This window comes from Lonchura striata, chromosome 1, assembly GCF_050655825.1.
Source record: "Lonchura striata isolate lonStrDom1 chromosome 1, ASM5065582v1, whole genome shotgun sequence".
Classification (NCBI taxonomy): Eukaryota; Metazoa; Chordata; class Aves; order Passeriformes; family Estrildidae; genus Lonchura; species Lonchura striata.
Genome location: NC_140703.1, coordinates 14,486,632 through 14,508,169, shown reverse-complemented (window position 1 = coordinate 14,508,169; position 21,538 = coordinate 14,486,632). Strand labels below are relative to the sequence as shown.

Genomic DNA, 21,538 nt, shown 5'->3' with positions numbered 1-21,538 from the left:
TGCCATTGTCAGAGAGTAACTGTCTGTCATTCTTTTTTGCAAGCACCCTAGTAAGTGGGTGGCAGCTGGTGACAAAGGCTGTGACTGCACTTGCCATTTTCTTGTGATAGCTGGAGCAGAGCTTTGGCCTGAAGCAGTTGCTGATGACTTTCTTGTGTCTCCAGGAGAGCTTTGAGAGAGGAGTTATGAAGATGTAAATATTTATATTAAATATTCCCATTCCACTTGAAGCTGCTGGTATACTTTTACCCCAAAAGAGTAGGGAATGCTTTAGATCACATCATCATTTCCCATTAGTTGTGGGGAGAGGGCTTCTGGTGCCTACAGGAACCTCAAGCAATTCCCTTTTACCTTCTTGCCTCCTACAGATTTTATGCTCAAGGTGTTGCCTGTAGGCAATCTGCTCTCCCCTGGGCTCCTGAGTTCAGTGTGGGTTTTTAGCAGTACCCTTTGATCAGCTCCAAGGTTGCCTGTGAGTGACAGTGGAAGTCCTTTCTGTTGGGAATCTGATGTGATGCCTCCTCAGTCCCAGCTCTGGGGACTTTAGGGCATCTCAGCATTGTCAAAGTGACACTCAGTCTGCCATCATCTTCTTCCAGATGCCTTTTCTCTCTAGGGCTTTGCTTTGAGATTTCTTTCATTCCCTTCCCGAGCTCTTAACAGTTTTTGCAGTTTGTATCTCAGTCTTTAGCTATGGCCCTCTCCTTTAATTGTGAATATCACATTCACATTTAACTGTGAGACTTTCAGTGCTGGGAGAGGTATTGCAGCATTTCCTCCTGCCAACACCTTTCTTTTTCTCACATTTTTTTATATTTCTCATTTCTCTCCACCCCACACAGCCTATATAATTCTCTTCTCCCTGTTCCTAGCTCCTTACAAGTTCTGTATTTGGTAGCTTTGAGCATGAAAGGGAAATACCATTTTGTCTGGTTTGCTCTTTAAAAGGGCCCGATGATCATGATTCATTTCCTGAATAAAAACACAGATTCAATGCCACAAGGGCATTGAAAAAGGCTTTGCTATTTTCCTCCCACTTTGAAGGAAATAAAGAGTGGTTTTGGCAGAGAAAAATGTGTGATTTGGTGGTCATATAATACCTTGATCTGGTGCTTCTGCTGACACACACACTGCCAAACTACAGCACAGCCAAAAGCAGACACACACCAGATTCCATCCCAGCTACCAGCACATTCAGGAACTGATGCTGAATTTCCCTCCTTTTTCAGTGGATACTGCTGTACTGAGTGTAGTGGGAAAATCCATAATATTTCCCACTGTTGCCTTTTTCCCAACCTGGAAATGAAACTCGAGATAATTTTAGTAAAGAGGTAATAGAAAAGGGGATCTTTAATCACCACCACCCCTGTTTATATATTATGGTTTCCCTTAGAAAGCTTCAATATCATCCTGTTGAAAAACTTACAGCCAAACCTGTTGACCAATGAGTCAACTTAGAGTTAGTTTGCCTGTGCCACACAAAGCATCACTAGCAGCCATGCAGGTATAAAATAAACAGGAAAAAGAGGAAGCTGTGTCCTAAGAGACTATGACTACAAAATCATGAACTTGGAGTAGCAGAGAATGTGGAAATTGTCTACTAGAACAAGAAAAAGGCATAGAAAAATATAGGAAGTGTTGTGTTTTTTTGTGTGTGCACATTTCTGTGCAGTTGTGCCTGTTGTTTATGAGCTCAACTTGAAAAATAAACCCCCTTAGAGCCCACCACTAATTTCATGTGGTGGATGTTTCATGTGGTTTCATGTTGTATTCATATTTCAGTAATTCAGGCTGTTCAGTCCTATGGGATTAACCCTCTCATGCATCACCTTCAGCTTCCCTGTGCTCACAAGGCTTGGTCAGGGGCACTGCAACCCTGTGCTACCTGCATGAAGAGGGCACCAGCCTCACCTGTGTCCAGGTAAATAAAATTTAGGAATCAGTCTGCTCCCAGGGAATGCCAAAACCAGCCCCAAACAGACACAAAGACATGGTTGCACTCCCAACAGGAGGATTGCTACCCTCCTCTCCAGCAGCTGTGACTTGTTCCCAGCTTCAGGCAATAAATGAATGTGAAGCTGGTGGCAGCAATTCATCTGTGTCACCTCTCAGGTGAGTTAGAGCTGTGCAGGGTGGCTGACCATGAGAAATGTCCTCATGCACCCTCACAGGTATGGAAAACCTGGATGCATCTTCTTAGTAAACAAGCTCAGCCTGGTTCCCATAGCCTACATCAGCTTTTCAGAATTCATTCCAAGGTCCTCAACTTTAAAGGCTGGATTTGAGTGGAGTTAAAAGTCTTGCTAGAAATCATAAATATTGACCATCATCAAGAAAATTACTCCTCTATCCTGCTGAAGGCTTTACAGGGAGAATTTGCTAAAACTGGAGCAGTAAATCTCATAGGAAGAAGGAACAATTGCAAGTTTAATCTTCAAGTACAAAGTTCTTTTAAAAATATAAAGTTCTTGCATAAACATTGGGGAGATATAAAAATGTATAAATAAGTAAAAAACTAAATCACAATGCTTCATTGCACACACATTCCTTCACGGGGTATGGATGAGGAAATAGATATGACAGCTCTTAGTCATGTTGCTTACTGCTGTTCTGGAGGGTAATCTCATCCCATGTGAGTGAGTGCAATATAATGATGTACTTTAACTGGATCACATCAAGGTATATGTGCTTTTGTCTCTGAGGTTGCCATTAGATGCTTCAGAAAAAAAAAAAAAAAAGAAGAAAATGCACTAGAAAAATTACAGAATTATATAAAATATTTTATTTGTCCTGAGATGGAGCTGGCTAATGCCTTGATACAGGACTAAAAGTCCTTGCAGATGGTATTATTTTCTTTTCTGTTGCTTGCACTTTCTGCCCAACCTTATCTGTCAAGGTTAAAATTTTGATTTTCTTCTCTCTTTTTTTTTTTTTTTTTTTTTTTTTTTTTTGTCTTTAGTAAATTCCCACCCGTCTCTAAGTTCAATCAACTCAAAGTCCTTGAAGTGGGAAGCACTGCTTGCTTGCCAGGTGACGGCATCAGCCTTTGAGCTGCTCCTTGCTGTTCAGTGGCTTTGCGAATCTCCTGGTTGGATCGGTTTCTTTTTGCACCTCTAGCCATGAATACAGGCTGACAAGAAAAGCCCCAAGCTCCCCCTTTGGTCCTTACTGCTAGAGAGAGACAAACCTGTCTCCCACGTTCCTGGCATGTGCAGTTTTCCTCCTCCCTCTGCTCCCTGTGCCCTCCACCCAGCTGGCAGGGCCCCGAGGATGTCCTCCCCCTCAACACTCCAAGCAGGGACGCTTGCTATCCTCACCAGCTGACATCAGTGCTAGTTTCCTGTAAGTTGCCACAGAATAAAGGAGAGGCCTCTTTCTAAAAAATCTTTCCGGCTTGCTTAAAAACACTCTCTTGTCTTCTTTTCTTCCTGTGTGCAGCCTGCAGAATCAATAAGGCCCCAGCTCTTAGCCCTGAGCAGCAGAGAAGCTATTGCTGCAAACTCAGCAGGAGGAAGAGCCAGGGCAAGCAAGGAGCCCAGAGATAATCAAAAGTGCCCTCCCATGGCTCAGGATGCTGCCAAGTGCTTGGAGCAGGACCAGAAGGCAACACACTACGACTCTTTGTCAAGCAAGGAATCATCTTCATTATCCCCACTTAATTATCTCTGAATTTCACTAATTGCACTTACCTTTACCTTAACACTTACCAAAGGGGCTGGGCCAAGTGTTCCTCTATAACATTACTTTTGAAAAACTCTGTATCTTCTTATGCAGGTGCCTGAAGACTGTTAAAAGGGAAAGGAGCCCCTCTTCCACATCAGTGTTTAATGTGTATAATGCCATGACAGGCTGGTACAGAGATTCTGCATTCAATGAAATTATTCTCAGTATTCAATGTAATTTCAGACAGTCTTTATCATTTACAAGAAAGCCTGTTTGTTTTCCCTTTTGAAAAGAGACAAACAAACAAAACCCCACAAAACTCTAAACTAAAAACCAAACCAAAGCACAAACCAAATCAAACCCAAAACCCCTAGAAAAAGGGACTCTCATTGTTTATTACAACAGAAAGTGGGAAAGGTGGTTGGGATTTTGTTGGCTGTTGATGAAAGAAAAAAAAAAATATCAGTTAGCAGCATTTATAGATTTAGGATTCTTTTTTTAAGGGAACCATATAGGGACATACCAGGTTGGAGTGGTAACTCTAAGAATCTACTCTCAACCAGGGAAAGGCAGAGAGCGAAACCTCTGGCTTGTAACAGAAATCAGGACAGTACTAAAATTACAGCTTGAATGCAGAAAAACTATTAATCCAGGGGTGGGTTGCATCTTTTGCTGGACTGTGTCATTTTTTAGATTGTGTCATTTTGCCTGGGTACACTGCAGACTTCCAGCATGCTGTGCCCTAAAAATTATGGGCATGTGACTGACGAAAAAGGGGAAATCTGTATTGATGCTATATTTAAAAAACTTCTTATAACACTTTAAAAATTGGTGAAGAGGACATATTTCGGTTAAGTGAAAAGAAGCAATAAAGATAAGAACAAATCCACTGAATCCAACAGGACTCTACATTTGTCAAATGTGTGCTTAGTTCAGGTCAAAGGAAAACTGATATGTGCAAGAGCACTGCAAATTCTCTGCACGGGGGTACCAATCTGGGACTGGTTTCTTTTTCATCAACACAGACACACTCAGAATTTCCTCTTCCCTCTGACTTTTGTCCCCCTCTCTTTGAGACTGGTGGCCTTCTTGCCCTTTGCAACATCAGCTGAAACACGGTAAGTGGTGCACAAAAACCTTGCATGAATTCCACAGCTCCATCAAGAGGGCTAATCCACCATTTAAGTCCCACAGGTTTAAATGCTTTTCATCACTTGACCTCTTCACAAGGATGAATTTCCCCTACAGTGAGGATGGCATCCGACAGTTGTTACTTTGTCAGTCAGAAGAAACTATAAAGCAATACACAATAAATAGTATATAAACATCAAATCAAAGAATAGAATTTGTAATTCTGCCTTACAGATTATTTCCTTGGATCACTGTTTAAAATCTCAGAATGAATATGTCAATAAGAATATGATTGATTGCAACAATTCTACTGGAAACAGCAAAATCTGCTCAGTGAACAGTCTGTGTGTACAGCTACTGGTCTAAATCAACTCCACTGCCAAACTGGCAAGGACCAGGTAATATATAAAATGAATAGACAATTCAGAAATGTCCAACAGATAACTAAAATTGAAATTTTATTTTTTTTCAATAATATTCATCAGACAATTTTCTGACAAGACTTTTCTGAAAGATGAAGTGCAAATGGGAACCCTGTAAGAATGTTTAGAATTGTACATGACATTTTTAAGCGCCACCAAGTACACATTGAATACTTTGTAAGTATATAGGCATAGCAACATGCAAGTGTCATGTACCCAACATTACAATATGCATTTTGTCTGTTTAAAGTTATTAATGAGGAAATAAAATGAAATTGATGTGTCCCATCATCAGTGCAATATGTTTAATTCCCATGGGTTTTTTTTTACAGGTCAGTGGTTGTATTTCTGAACCATTCAAATATATCCTTCTCAGGGCCATAAACTGCCAGTGTAAGAGCAAAGAACACCAGCATTCCTAAGAGAATACAGTTACACTGAGCATGAATAGATGAGGTTGTTATAGTCCTTTCACAAATTATGCCTTATTATTTATTCTAGGGAACTTCCTGGTGAACTACAGGGGTTTTGTAGTTATAAAATATCTAGGCTAAAAGTAAAGGATGCACAAGGATTGCTTTATAATTCTTTTGAAAAAGAGCTAAATAGCAACTCAAACATGTGCATTAAGGACTTGAGCCTTGTTCTTGTGAGATCAATAGGCGTACTGTACTCAATTTTGATGGAAGCAGGACATATATGAATCCACTAATCCATGATTTCCCTCTCTTGGCTCACTGTTTTGGCAGAAGCAGATGACTGTAGGTTATATTTGCATATTTCTATGAAAACTATATAGGGGTATAAGCAAATCTGCATTTGCTGAAAAAGGACAACATGTGCAACTGCATATTTACTAACATTAATCAATATGCATAGAAAAGAGAGAAAGAGGAAATGATAAAGAAATCAGCCCAGCAATTAAAGACTATCTCCTCTTTATAATCAACATAAAGACCTTATGATCATCCTTACAATCTTATTTACAAGCTATTACTTTAAACTCCCTCCCTTTGCACCTATTATAAAACCCCTTAAATTCTTCATTTTAGAACAAGACTGAGGAAATTATTATGTTTAGAAGAAAATAGCATTGGTGATTTTCAGCACTATGCACAAGGGCAGGCTAAGGCTCTCTGCAGTTTGTGCTGAGACATGAGACCAGAGCTCACACATGAAACACTGCTGGCTTGACCCTGAACACAGGGAAAGTGCTAAAGTGCTGACCCCAACAGGCTTGGCTTTGCACCTGAAATCTTAAACAAGGGAAGAAACAAAAACCCTTGAACTTTTCTTTAATAGTAGCACAGACTGCTCCTTTTAGAGGAGATAGTTTTCCTTCCTCCTTTCCAATTAGACTGCTGCTTTTAGCCCAGCAGAGAATAAATTACTTAAGACACAGAATGTGCAGGGCAGACCTACAGTAAACATAGAAGCCATGAAGAATTTTTTTTTTTTTTTAATTTTCTTTCCCCATCTACTGCAAGGCTCTGGAATCCCCTAGAACTGCAGACTCATTCAAATTGGCTTCACACCTTCTGGTCTGGTTTTCAGTACATTAAACATTGCTGAAGAAAATGAACACAGCTTGGCAACAGGATGATTCCTAGATGCTGGAAGAATTCTCTTAAGGGTTGCTGGAAGCACACGGCTTGGAGCATCCTGAGGATGTGGAGTGAAACAGAAGTGTGCTGTTCAACCATGTTTGTACCCTTATTTTCTCCTGAGTTAAAAGAAGTGCAGAGTGCTGGGTAAAATTCCTCGATAGCAAGAAGGAACTGTCCTAGCTTCTCTTAATGCCAAGTAAACAACTTTCATGTGTTTTAGAGGCCTTAGGTCCACCCTGAAAAACCCTGTAGGAAGTCCTACTCTCAAAAGAGTTTCTACTCTCTTCTGTTGACATCAAAGTCTTCTCTATTAATTTAATTTTCTCCTGCTGTTTGCAATAGTCCTTCTCTGCTCCCCATGCATTGAGTGTTTTTAATGTAAACATGCCCTGGCAATATTATGTTTAAATAGGTGAGAGACAAGTCAGGATATATTAACAGTGTTGATATTGCATATTTAATTCAAAAGCTTGCATGTGCTTTTTAAAGTTTCTTTTCATACGTGCATGCCTTACTTGGAAGAATTGTGTTGCTGTTGGATTGCAAATCATTATCTAGAGCTGACTAAATATTGATGTGTTATAGCAGTTTATTTTTAAGCTGTTTGGGATGAATCCCCAGCCAGCATAAATTGGCCCACATTTAAGGCAACAGAGTGAAGCTGATTTATACCAGCTGAGGCTGTGTCCTTATGCCCTGTTAAAAAGCTAAAACTATACCAAAATTAATAAGAACAGGGCAAGAATTATGAACCCAGAAAATATTTTTACCTGTTTTTAACAGAAAAAAAAATAATACAGTGATTTCATTTCAAGACTAAAGCAAAGTTTCAATAGTATTTAAAATGTATACAAATATCTCATAGCTAGTATTTAGACTAAGAGGTAGATGTCATATTCTAGGAATAGTATAATGTGGAATGATGCTAATGGCAGTTGCTAAATACATTTATTTGCCTGTTACACAGGATACAAAGGAGGGTGATAGCAATGGCAACCACAAGAAGGCTTACAAAAAAATTCTCTTCTTTTGCTATTCTATGTTATCTATCTTTTGGTGCATTTCTTCTGGAAGGGCATGATGGAAAAGTGTCAAGAAGGAAAAAGATATACAATACAGAACTTCATGTTTACAAAAACATTAGTTTTATCATTTAGGGCATCCTCTGTACTGTAATGGAAGCATTTTGTACTTAAAATTTAAGATTACCTGGCATTACTGAGGAAGTAGTGGAAATTCCAGGTGAGATGATTCAGCAAAATAGGGGTCAGAAGAATGCATCTCTCTCTCTCTTCCTCTCTCTTTTTCTCTGTTGCTCCTGCTAAAAATACCAGGGCATATGGCAGCATATTTCAGCATCCTAACATACTAGGCTCCCTTGAGGACAGAAAAAAAAGATGAAACTTGTGCTGTTGAGCCAGCAATAAGATTACAGAACAGTGTTGCCAGACATTCAGAGTGCTGGCAGCAAAGCCATTAGAGGAGTCAGTGTCTTACTTTGCCTAAAGGTGTTTCAGTGGTATTTAATGGTGCTCCAAGAAATGGAAAGCAAAGCTGATGAGAATGAAGAGCAGTATTTTTTATAAATTAGTTGTCATTGCAAGTAGAGGAATTACACATATTGCATTTGGATATCCGCTGCTTGTAGATGTACCTTCCACTTTTCCCTTGTGACTGTTGGGGGTCACCCCTTGCTTGAAATAATCAAAATGCATATTATAATTACATGGTTTTCCAATATCCATACACAGCAAGTACAAGATACTTACATGTAAGTACACTGTATTTACCTATATTTTTGCATAGTTTTTAGTGTGTACTTTGTGCCACTTAATAAAAAGCATTACTCATCATTTTTGTTGTTGCTGTTTTTCTTTATTAGACAGCTTGCTCAATTAAAGTTGGAGTAGCTGGGATTTTTGGTATGTTCATCACAGATTACCAGTCCCTAGGAGTGTAGAGATTAGACATTTGGAGGAGTCTGGGTAAGCCATGGGGGGAAGCTGCAGTGCGAACATGAAAGTTTTAAATCATCTCCTTAATTAAGAAACTCAATATCAGATTTAATGATGCTAATTTAATAAACTTACCTTTAATTGGAACGGAATTCTAAAGGTAAGAAGTCCGTTTTCCTTTTGGTAACACTTTACAATAAGTGGCACTAAATTACACTAGAACTGCTATGTTACAGGGAATTACATGTAACTACACTGTAACTGTTGAAAGAGCTACTGTACATGTGCGTACATGGTAACTTCAGTGCTGTTACAATCATGAATTACATAATTACAGATGATTCTGTCCTTTCTTTTCATTGAAATAGCTATATATATATATTTATATATATATTATACTGCAATGAAAACACACAAGATGTTAACTGTCATGTCTCACTTCGAAAAGTTGGTTTTCTTCATGTGTTCCTTTAGAGAGGGAGTCTCAGTGCAAGACGAACCATCCTTAAGTAATGTGGAAACTTTTTGAGATGTTCTAGCTTAAACTCTGAGCCTCAAGTTAAACATCAGGTTCCTTAAACTGTCTCTTGGTTTGTCAGATGACACTAAAAGAGTGGGATGATGCACCCCTTGTCTTCTGATGCACCGCTTTCTTGTTCAAATCATAAGAATGTTCTTGAAGCATCAAAAAAATAAAAATAAAAAAACAACAAAAAAAGTAAAGTCTACATCAAAAGGTTTAAAAATAATCAGCAATCGACACTGTAAACAGTACACTGGCAGAAACTAGCTACCTGGTCTGGAGAAAACTACTCTGCAAGTGAGTGAGGGAGAGGATGTCACATACATTTTAGTGAAGGTGGTTCCCATTCAGAGCCTCCATTTTACACACTTGCTGGGTGACTCACACCATCGTAAAAACTTTTTTTTTTTTTTTTTTCAGAATGGGAACTCGAGCAAAAGGAATGGACAACTGGCTTTTAGCCTACTTAATGTCATTAGTGTTGAGCCATGATTCTGCTTACAGAAAAGAGGGATGCCTCTCTACACCCAGTGTAGTAATTTGAACCCCTGAAGACCAGACAGGCCTGCAAAGTGCTGTCCAGGTAGAACGCTCTGCATGGGGCTTTTCCTACCTGCTGTGCACAGCTGCAAGGGACATCACCAGGTGCACGACAATGGAAGAACAAATGGGTTAAAAATGAGCACATGTAAGCAGTTTTAATTGCAAGCCAATGGAATGAAAAAACCCAAACAAACCTTTCTTAACAATACAGTTTATATATCTAGTTTTTTGCCAAGTTGAAATGCTGTTTGTATGCCAGTGGAGAATATGGTTTGAAATGGTTACCACAAGGTCAATCCTATTTTTGAAGGCCCTACCTGACCTTGGCTGGGTAATGGTTCAAGTAACAACCCTACTATTCAAGCGAGCTGGAGTTAGGAAGGATGAAGGAAGGTGTAAACACCACTCTGGTGGGGAATTCCACTGGAGCAAATAAGGCCCTCATCCAGGGAAGCACTTCATTTTTAAGCATATGAACAGTGCCTTATACTCCAAGGGAACTCCTCTGATGCCTGAAGCTGACTATGTGCTAAAATCTTTGTTGACTGGGCCCCAGGTCCTGAAGGAAAACTTTGATACTGTACTATAGCTAATGTAACTTACTGCTGTGACAAGAACCCATATTTTTGGTATTAAACTGAATGACTTCCTTTGCCAGCCTTTTACATGTTTATGTTTTGAAAGACATGAATATCTTGTAAACCTATACTAGTTTTCAATGTGTCTAGTAGCACCTACCTGGTTCTCTCAAACTACCATATTATATTAACATATTATTGCATTTTTCCACAGATGGGTATGGAGTGAACTGTAAAAACAAGCATGCAATCACATCAATGCAGACTTATTTCTTTAAAATGTCATACTGTATATGATTTATTATGTTAACACTCAACCACATCATATTATTTATGTCTGTATATTTTGAAAAAAAGTGCTGCTTTGATTGACGTCACCCTTTTTTCTTAGAAATTAACAAGATAAATGCTTCAACAAAAACAATTAAAATATTCTAATATTGTCCTTAAAAGGTTTATATTCTTCTGATAAATAATCTGTCACAGCACCTTTATTTTCCATTTTACCATACCACATGATGTCATATTCCAAATTCTCCCTTCCCCACACAAAAATAAAATCCCAGGAGAAAGTCCTTTACAGCAGACCATCATCCTTTTATGTTTCACAAATACATCAACCAGAGATAAATACTTCTTTTGTCAAAGGTGCAAAAGACAGGAGCAAAGCGAGCTCCAACTAGACTTAACTTGCATTCTCCAGTGTAGAATCATTTCCAAGACCTATTATGGCAACCTTTTCTTTTCATTGGAAGAGGAAATAAGCCAATGGGCTTACAGTGTTTTGTTGTCATATTTAAGAGCATGTGATTTTTCAGCTGTCAATTACACAAAAAAAAAAATCAGAAATAATCCAAACAGAGACCTTCACTGTGGAGCTAAAAGCATGGCAGGAATTCTCTATCATTCACGGTGACATAAGTTTGTACCTCACAAAATGCATAGACAGGAATTTAATATAAAGAATTAGTCCATTTACTGTATACACAAAACATATATCTTTTGTTTTAACACTTCTATTTTTTCTTTTTTTTTTCTTTTTTTTTAAGTTTTTTTTTCCTTTTTTTTTTTTTTTTGGCAAACCAACATAGAGAAGCAGCTCTGGAACTGCCAAAATAAAATTGAGAATTTTAGCAACTCAATAGTACTTTTTAAGGATAGTAATCAAATGTGGTTGTAATTTAAAACCTGAGGCTGTGCACTGGTTGTTAGCTTAAAACTACCTTTCCATATAACATTGTGCTTCCATTGTATAACAAAGAAAAAATTAACAAGAACTAGAAAAGTTTGCTGCTGAACAGTGCTAGGACATACAGACAAAAAATACTAACACATGTTATCTACTCAGAATATTGATTTTGAGTCATATCTAAAGGGATATAATGGACATTAGAAAATGCTTACTTGTGACTGACTTAGCTACTGCCAAAAAAGTTGAATATGTATCAAATAATGTCTAATTGAATTTATTATATGCACTATATACAGATACTAAAATGCCTTGCAATTGTGCCCCATGAACACATCAAATTTGAGTAGGCAGGTGAGTTCATGTTTAGCAAATAAATTATAAAAACATAAATTACTCAGAAAGTTCTCTAATCTTTGTGATTCCAAAAGCCAGTAAAAGGGCAGGACAAATTGTTTCAAAAGAAGCTCTATTACCTAACTTTGCAGAATGTGTATAGCTACTCAGCATGTTTTCACCACTGAAACCTGGCACTGTTGTCAAGGTACCATTTAAATCATAACAAAACAAAGCAAAAAACTCCAAAAAATACACTGGACTGATAATTTTTTTCTACCAAATCCAAAAATATAGGAAACTATACTAAACAGATTTCAATTTGTGTCTCCAAGGGCATGTGTTGCAAAAACAAGTTTCTTTTTGAATGATAGACAGGTATAAAAGATTCTTTATAAACCTCTAATCTTGGACATCACATTTTCTGTAAGTAAACTAGGACCTTACCTAATAGTACTTGTTATGAATTTCGTTCTATGACATACTAGTAGGGACATGATAAAAGAAAACTGGAAAAGAAAGCTGCATAACACTTAAATATGTAGAAAACTTGGATTAAAATGATGATTAACATTGTTAAGGCTGTATATTCAAGCACTGTATGTTAAGAGAGCAGTGGATACGATTTTTAGGCAATAAGAAATGTCCTGTTTTATGCATGATACTGTAATTATAGAATGATGATGTCAACAGCTGATTGTTGGCATAAACTGGCTACTTATAGCAGGTATGCGAGTTAATAAAGATAGCAGAAGATGGCAGAAATGAATGCTGAGAAATAATAGCCAGTTTTCTCCAGCAGTCAGCCTGATAAGTAAAACTCCAAGATTCTAGCTCTGCATCTAAATGAAATACTCTTTTTTCTCCTCTGCATTGACTTGGCTGCCTTCTGCATTGATAATGGCTGTGTCGGCATCAGGTGCATCTTCAGCTCCTTTTGCTTCATTTGTTAAATATGTTCCTGTAGGAATCAGTACAAGAGAAAAGAAAAGGAGAAAGATTAGGTTTTTGTTTTGTTTTGTTTTGTTTTGGTTTTTTTTACAATGCATTACAGGAAGTACTTTTCAAACAATATACTCCAATTTTTATTGAATGAAAAATATTTTTACACTGTTTTTAACATACATCATAAAGGTGTGCTCAACTTTCTAATTTGCTTAAGAAATATTTACACTGATACTTATACTGGTAAAGGCATATATACAAATTCTAGTAAGGAAATATTTTAATAAAACTCCACTTTATATAACTGCAGTAATATTCAATATATTTTTCAATTATAGAATAAGTGATTAAAATATTGGTTATTTCATGAAAGAGTTATCCATCAAAAATATAGCAATTTTGAAGATTTAGAGATTCATAACAGTGCTTTTTTCTCTTCAAAGGCCACTGATCATTTGTATTTCTGTTTTTTCTTTGTCATATCTATGCCTTATTTTTACAGAATTGTATCATAGTAGGTTCCAAGAAGTATAAAATTGAGCCAGTTTTATTAACTGAACCAACTCATTATATTATCACAGCTATTTTTATGCTCTGGAAATGAATGAAAAGAAGAAGTATGTACAACAGTCAAATTTCCCTGTGTGAAAACCATTATTTATGCTGGCATAAGATGTTCATTCAGAAAAGTGAAACAAAAGAGACACACTTTCACTGGCTCATTAAAAAAAAATCTGATTTTCTCTTAAGTAGTACAATCAAATTGTAAATATGTTTTTTATCAATTTATATTTGCTAGGTATATGTTTATCCTATCTAAAATTAGAGTTACTGAATTAATACTAATGCTCATCCTCTCTTTTTTTTTTTGGTTTTTTGTTTTTTGGGGTTTTTTTGGGATTTTTTGAGGTGTGTGGAAAGGGAATCAACTGAATTTTAGCAATAGGCCTACAAACTGTGCAGAGGTTAAATCTCAAGGCATGATTTTAGAACTAACTAGGTCAAAATCAAATCATAGTAAAGTCAGAAGTCAGTGTCACTCCATTCCTATTATCTTTAGTGGCAGAGGGGACTGAAAACGAAGGGACCAGAATCATTAAGGTAAAACCACGAATAAAGCAAAGCTAGCCCCAGGAATGAACCCCTTATTCCAGCAGGATCATTGATAAACTTATTTGAAAACTCACTACTGGATTCTCATATTATCTTTTAAACATATACTTGAAATATTCATGTTCTCTCAATGCATATATGTTCTGCTGAATTGATATGGTAATTAAAACAATGAGAACATGATGAGAACATGTAATCAAGTATCAGGAGTTAAGATTCAAAACCAAGGGGCAGTCTTACCCCTTGGTCTCCCTAAATCACTGACTTATAAGATGACCTTGGGCATGCATTAACTCCAGGTCCTTTGCCTTGGCCAGCCCACTGGAAACTGGTGCAAATTCCCAGGGACTTCACTTGCGACTGGATTGAGAACTATTTTTTGTTGAAATCATTTAGCAGAGAGAGGAAGGCGAAAGGGAATGGCACTCCCTGATGAAATCATGACTTGCTTCCATAAATGACTGAACTTCCACTAAATGCATCCTACCTTTATGTCTTGCCAGGTATCGACCAAGGAGAATTATAGAACATAGTGTTACAAAGACAACTACAGCCACTATTCCTCCTATAAGAGCGTGATCGGGTCCGGTCTGTCCAGCCAAAGCATTTGGATCTAGAGGGAGAGATAAAAAAGCAAAAGCGGTCCTACACAGAGAAAAAAAAATGACAGAAAAATTCACAATACCAAGTTTTATACTGATCATCCTGAAAATAGGGCATTTTGGTCTTTAATATTCAGCACGGTTATTCCCACTTTTACTCCCAGTATCTTATCAACAGCACAGTGCTGCTTGTATTCCCAGATTGTTAAAACCCTGAGGACATCACAGTTATGAAAAATATTACCCTATTCTTCTTTGGCAGAGGTTATTAAATGAGAAAGGTTTCTAGCTTTGTCCTCATCATTTTACAACTGAAAACCTGGCCATAGCTATTTATAGAAGGAAAAACAAGGAAGTGAGAATTGGGGATCGAATAGCATCAGCAGAATAGTGTCTGCATAATACATAATTTATAGAATTGATTCTCAGTGGGGAACCCTTATATGTTCTCTTCCTCTCATTCCTACCCTCTTGCACCAGAAATAAAAAGGCAGATAAAGTGCAGCCGTGCCAAGTTCCTCTGCACATGGCTGAGTCTGCATGGATTTGGTTAGATAAACATATCAGGCAACCTGAAACTCAGCATTCAGACTCAAGCATCAGTTTGTGAATTTACTACAAGTGCTCGATTAACACCAAGTGTGTGATATCTATTACACCAGGCTGTAATAGATATCACAGAATCACAGAGTCAGCTGGGGTGGAAAAGACCTTGGAGATTGTCAAGCCCAACCAATGAAGTAACAGCACCTTGTGAACCAGCCCATGGCACTGAGTGCCACATCCAGTCGCTTCTTAAACTCCTCCAGGCATGGTGACTCCACCACCTCCCTAGCCAGCCCATCCCAATGCCCAATCACTCTTTCTGTGAAGAACTTCTTCCCAATGTCCAGCTTAAGCTTCCTCTGGCACAGCTTGCACTCTGGTGTTAGACCTCATGCTGGTGTACTCAGCCCATCGATCCAGCCTGTCCAGGTCCCTCTGCAGAGCCCTCCCACCCTCCCACAGATCAACACTCCCCCCCAGCTTGGAGTCATCAGCACGTTTGCTAGGAGCAGAGTGAATCAGCAGGCTCCTTTTTCCAGCTCAAAGCACTGGGAATACAGATTCAAGTGTTCTGTGCTGGTCATTTGCCTGTTCTTTTGCCCAATATGTCACAAATGTTGCAAAGACGCAATCATGGGAAATGGCACTACTTTGGGGTGAGTAATTCTTCAGAGCTTTTAACAACGAACCAGTAACCTGTGACTGTTGACTCAACAGATAAATGCAGAAGGAAAAAATTTTAATCTGAGGATCATGACATGGTTCCTATTATAATGAAAATGCCTCTGCTATGAAGTAATAGTAATTCTCTGAAGATGTTATTTGTATGTACTGTATGCTGCAATCGTTCCACTCTCACTGCTTCAAGGGCATTTCCCCTGTAGGAGCTGTTTATATTCTTCAAATAGTTTGCAAACAACTTCTTTGCTTTGTAAAAGGGAAAGGCAGGAAAACTATTTACACATTAAAGAGGGCAAATCTGTGAAGGCCTCTGATAATGCTGAGGAGGTGTGATTCTGTAATGCCATGATTACATTCTGCTGCCCAGGATTGCTATATGGCAGTAAAATGTATGGATACGTCCGGTATGGGAGCCTCATGAGGTGCAACAAGGCTAAGTGCTGGTGCTGCACCTGAGTCAGGGCAAATCCTGCTCTTGGTCCAGGCTGGGGAATGAACAGATCCAGAGCAGACAGGCTGAGAAGGACTTGGGGGTGCTGGTGGGTGAGCTGGCCTTGTGATCTTGCAGCCCAGAAAGCCAAATGTGTCCTGGCCTGCATCCAAAGCACAGTGGGCAGCAGTCAAGGGAGGGGATTCTGTCCCTCTGAGCCACTCTTCTGAGACCCCATCTGGAGAACTGCATCCAGTTCTGGGGTTTCCAGCACAGGAAGGACATGGACCTGCTGGACTGAATCCAGAGGAGGCCACCAAGTTGATGTGAGGGATGGAGCACCTCTCCTATGGGAAAAGGCTGAGCATTGGGATTGTTCAGCCTGGAGAAGACATTGCCTTTGGGTGGCCTAATTGTGGGCTTCCAGTACCTGAAAGGAGCCTACAAGAAGGATGGAGAGACACTATTTACAAGGGTTTGTGATGTGAGGGCAAGGGGAAATAGCTTCAAACTAAGAGGAGGTTTAGAGTAAATTTTTGGAAGAAATTTTTCACGGTGGGGGCAGTAAGGTGCTGGAGCAGGTTGCCCAGAGGAGGTGTGGCTTCTCCATCCCTGGAAGTGTTCAAGACCAGGATGGATGGAGCTCTGAACAACCTGGTCTAGTGGAAGGTGTCCTTGCCCATGGAACTAGATGATCTCTAAGGTCCCTTCTAACTCAAGCCATTCTATGATTCCAAGATCTACAAATGCACATGTATATAAATATAATGTTCCATAGATGAAAGAAAAGAACCTTTTTTCCCTTCATTTTGCAAACTGTAAAGCATTCTGCAACTACATTTTTAGGCTTGCTGGAACTCAGAGTGTTGTGGCTGCTGGATCTTCTCTTAACAATCACTTGGACTCATCAGGCAGGACTTTGTCACTTATTGCTGGCTTTCCGAGCTCCCACACCTTTCTCTTCTGGCTGCAGCAAGGACTTTGGGAAAGCACTACCATAGATATGATGGCAAATAATAGGTATTTGGCCTCAAAAAAGTTAGAAACACCTTATCTCCTGCATCTTCTTCCCCTTCCACATCCTCCCAGCATTATGCTGCTGGTGGTGACACCACAATGAGTACACAACACCAGTCCAATGGGACATAGGCTCCATTTTGGTTATTAAATCTGACCCCAAATCCTGTGCACCAGCAGGCTCACAGGGGAGAGCAAGAGTGCTAAAGCACTGGCTTCCCAAAGCAAGAGCTTAGAGCATTCAGCCCTCCCCTCTCTTGCCTTGCAGGGGCTTTGTTTTCCAGACAGAGCAAGGAGGAGGTGGCTGCTTGCTTGAGAAGATGGAAGGTGACAGCTTGCTGCAGGAATGTCAGCCTGCTTGAGCCATCTAGAAAATTCCTCCTTTGGTGGTGCCTATGGCAATGTTGAGTAAAGCTCCTCCCTGCAGCAAAAGGGCAGGACCCATTTGGACTCTGAGCAGCACCCATGTCCCCAGGCCCTGTGTGTGACCTGCAGGAGATGCTGTTTGGCAGCACTGGGACAGGAGCAGCATGAATGTGTTTTCCCACAAAAAACTGATTCCTGCTGGTATGCTGCCAGCAACACTGAAGAACAGAAGGAGATCTTTTAAGGGATAATATACTTCCTGATGCAGAGCATAATCTAGAGAAGGGTTAGCACAGAACTTTATCTACAGGCATTTTTGCAAAGCTGATTGAAGCACACAGCCTTAGCTCAATAGCCAGACTTACAACGCATGTCCTCTGTGAGCTGTAATAAACATTACAGATAAAAATCCTCACAATAGCCTGAGATAAATACATCTCTGTGTTTTTATCCTCTGGTGTTTCCGACTCAGAGTGACTCACTCCTCTGACATACCTGCTGTGACTACAGGAAGTGACCCAAAGCCAGACTAAACACAAGGTTTCCACCTATTAGTGTGGATGAATGAAATTCTAATACTGCTACAGGCTGAATTTTTTAACATTAAAATTAATGTAGGTATTAATTGGATTGCAAAAGTAGCAGCATATTTTTTTCTCTAATTTCAACCTTTCTATCAAATCCATATTAAATTGTTTGGTATTGCTAGAAAAGTTTGTCCAGAAAAAAAACCCAAAAACTTATACATAACCTATTACTATTATACTACCAGTGAAAAATTCCTTTGTCAAAAACGAACAATTCCTTTGTTAAACAGAAAAAAGAAAAAAGGAAAGGAAGGAGAGAAAGCAAAAGATGGAAGCAAAGGAAATAAAGAAAGATTCTTAAAAGTGGCCAGCATTTTCTTGGGAAACAAACCTTTTTTCCATCTCAAAATGAAAATCTGCACAACATAAACAATATTCTGAACAGGAAGCATCCCTCATGAATAGTCTCCTCATAGAAAAATAATGCCAGCATTAAATATGAACATGCTCTACATTATGCATACAGAGTAATGCGCTATACTCATGCCTTTCATGAAATGACCTAAGCCCCATGAGTGAATTATAGATCTGGGGTTTTCTATTGTGGTATAAATAATTACTGTTTCAAAATGTGCCCGAGCAGTATCTGAAAGATAGAAATACAGGCATTTGGAAACTATGCTTTTTTTGTATTTTAAGTATTTATACAGTGAACATGCATAATAATTCAAGTGCTCTGGGCACAAGTCTAGGCAAATGCCAATAAAGTTCCTGAAACCACTGATCACTCCTCAGTTTACTTTCAAAAAGCAGAATACTATTCAGATTATTTTTAGATTCACATTTGAAGTTTCATGGACTTCACCAAGTAAATCCTACCCTGCCATACACACAGTTGTACACACAGCAAATGAAATCTTAGGTATGCAACTGTGCAACAAATACTTATAATTAAGTAATTTGCATTAAAAAAAATAGATTACACTGTTACTGTTTTAATACATACTGGTTTTTAGTGCATGAGCACAGGCAGCTACAGTAGTCATGGCCTGAAACAGTGGAATTGCAATTTTTTCAGTCAGACTATGTCTTCAGAGATCAGTTCTTTTTTCTGCTTATTTCGTCCTTTTGATGACACTAAGAAAATCTTATAAAAACATAATGACGCAAAACCTCACAATTATCTTTTATTTGCTCTTTTATTTGCTCTTTTTTCCCCCTAAATTTAGCAAGCTTCTTCAAAGCACTGATTGCAAATGCTGTGAAAATTTACCCATTTTCAGCTTTTGGGGTTTCCCTGTTACTGTTTGTTCACAAACTGTGAATATATTTAAATTAAATAACACTCTTAAAATTACTAAGAGGGGAAAAAAATCCTCATTTTTTTAGAGATGAAACACATCAGATAAACCTTACACCTAATAAATAAGTAGATATGCACTTTTTATGACCTGCTGACAAAGTTTCAGTGTAGAATATTTTAATATGAATTCACATTTTAGTTAAGCAGAGAAATTTTGGAATAGTTTTTAATTTTTCATGCTTTTGCATAAAGTGTATGTTAATTATTCAACTAATTTCAGTTTCTTCATGCATAAGTTTCCTTTTTATTTATGCAGAGTTGACTTGACTGAGCAACTTGACTGTTGGAAAGGGTTGGATAACCCTTTCCTGAGCAAAGGCAAAACAAGCACATTTGTGAATGCTGAAACGGCATATTTTGGGGAATATGTGCTCGAGTAGTCCTCTCTTTTGCAGAACTTTATCAATATGCATTTTTGGCTCATATGCTGATGTTTTAAAAAAATCACTCTGATATTGAGATGACCTAGGTTTTGAGGCATCCAAAATAATAATTTGTTTTGACCATTTCTACTATATAAAAAAGGGGAAATATCCTAATTTGCTGTGGAGCTTAAATAGCATTCACAAAGTGAAGAGTTATTAAGTATATGTACTATTCATAAATTACTGTTCCTTAAGGCTGAGAAAAGAAAGGGCTGTCCCATTTCTCACAAAAGTACTGAAACCACCAGCCTACAGTCACTTTTACTGATTTCATGAATAATCAAATGCTGTTGAAAAGTAGAATTGTTCCAATAAGGGTTCCTGTGGCATGGCTCTGTTACAATTTATATGGCTGAAAAATCTCTTCAAATGACTCCTAATTCTTTTGTATTCAGGGAGTTGTTATAACCCTCAGTACAACTCACCAATATTTCATACTTTTGCAAAAGCTATGGTTTTAAGGGCATTGCTCAAATCAGATCAGTAAAGCGATGTGCATTTTAGGATGGGAAAATCCAAAAAAGCACAAAAATTAAATAAATAGCTCTGTCTTGTTTGAAAGGCTGTTGAAACAGTGCAGATGAGTGTGAAATTGAATGGTGAGAGATTGAAGATTTCTGAAGAAAATCTAGCAAGGACCCTCAAATCAAGAGATATCTAAACCTGCACTGCTTTGAAGTGTCCTAACCAGCAGAGACCAAATTGCAACAGCTATGGGGGGAGAGTAGTTAGAGGATTTCTGAAGTCCATCAGTGAATGTAAATTACATTAGAAATATTCCCCAGTGATTTTTTTCTTCATATCAGCTTAATTTCCCAAGGAGACAAGAGCTTGTGTGATTATTCTCTTTCACTCTCTTCAAATTACTTATGAACCATGGTTCCATTACAACAAGTTTTAAGAGACAGTAAAGAACTTAAGAGTTTTGTTTTCTTATAACTAACCTGGGAGGACAGGTTGCAGCAGGGGCTCAGAGCTTATTAGATATCAGACAATGTGTAGGAAGGATGCCTTTATAAAAGCCCTAATAGAGACAAAATCTTCTGTGAAAATCTCTGCCCAAGAATCAATTTTTCATTAGATGTTTCTCTCCATTGCAAATACTTTGGTGTCCAGTGGCACAGATCCTGTTTGAAGTTTTCACATGGCTAGGTGGCATTTATAACCTCTGAGCCCATGCCTCCTCACCTTTTTCTCCTTTCCCCAAAGCTCACCCTTCGTGCTTCTCTTCCTTCTTGTCTCAGCTCACACTGCAGTATTTCCATAATTAAGTTAAAAAGCCATGAGGTACAATCTCATGGAAACCAGAGAAGATTTCTTTGTGCGGCTTATGACACAAACCTGGGTTCTGAAATGTATTCAGAATAATGCCATTGACAAGATTTAGCCACATGTTTCATAAAATATTTAATTTTCCCACCAATGCTAGTTTGGGAAAAAAAAAAGTAAAACTTTAAAAAAATCAAACCAAACAAACTAAAAAAACCGCAAACCAAAAATCTCAAAACAAAAACCTTAAAATAGAACCTCAAAATCTGGTTTTACATCAGTAGGAAAAAAGACTAAAGTGGGAGTT

General features: G+C 38.3%; 1 protein-coding gene across 5 annotated transcripts in view; it reads right to left on the bottom strand.

Annotated features, from left to right (window-relative positions):
- Positions 1-5,226: 5,226 nt before the first annotated feature.
- Positions 5,227-21,538, bottom strand: part of CADM2 (cell adhesion molecule 2) — a 595,909-nt gene continuing 579,597 nt past the window's right edge. For all 5 annotated transcript variants that reach the window (XM_021541238.4, XM_021541252.4, XM_021541246.4 and 2 more), the window contains 2 exons: positions 14,493-14,618; positions 5,227-12,908 (listed from right to left, as the gene is read on the bottom strand). In XM_021541238.4, the coding sequence (XP_021396913.1) occupies positions 12,790-12,908; positions 14,493-14,618 (245 nt within the window). In that variant the 3' untranslated portion in view covers positions 5,227-12,789. The remainder of the gene's footprint in view (positions 12,909-14,492; positions 14,619-21,538) is intronic.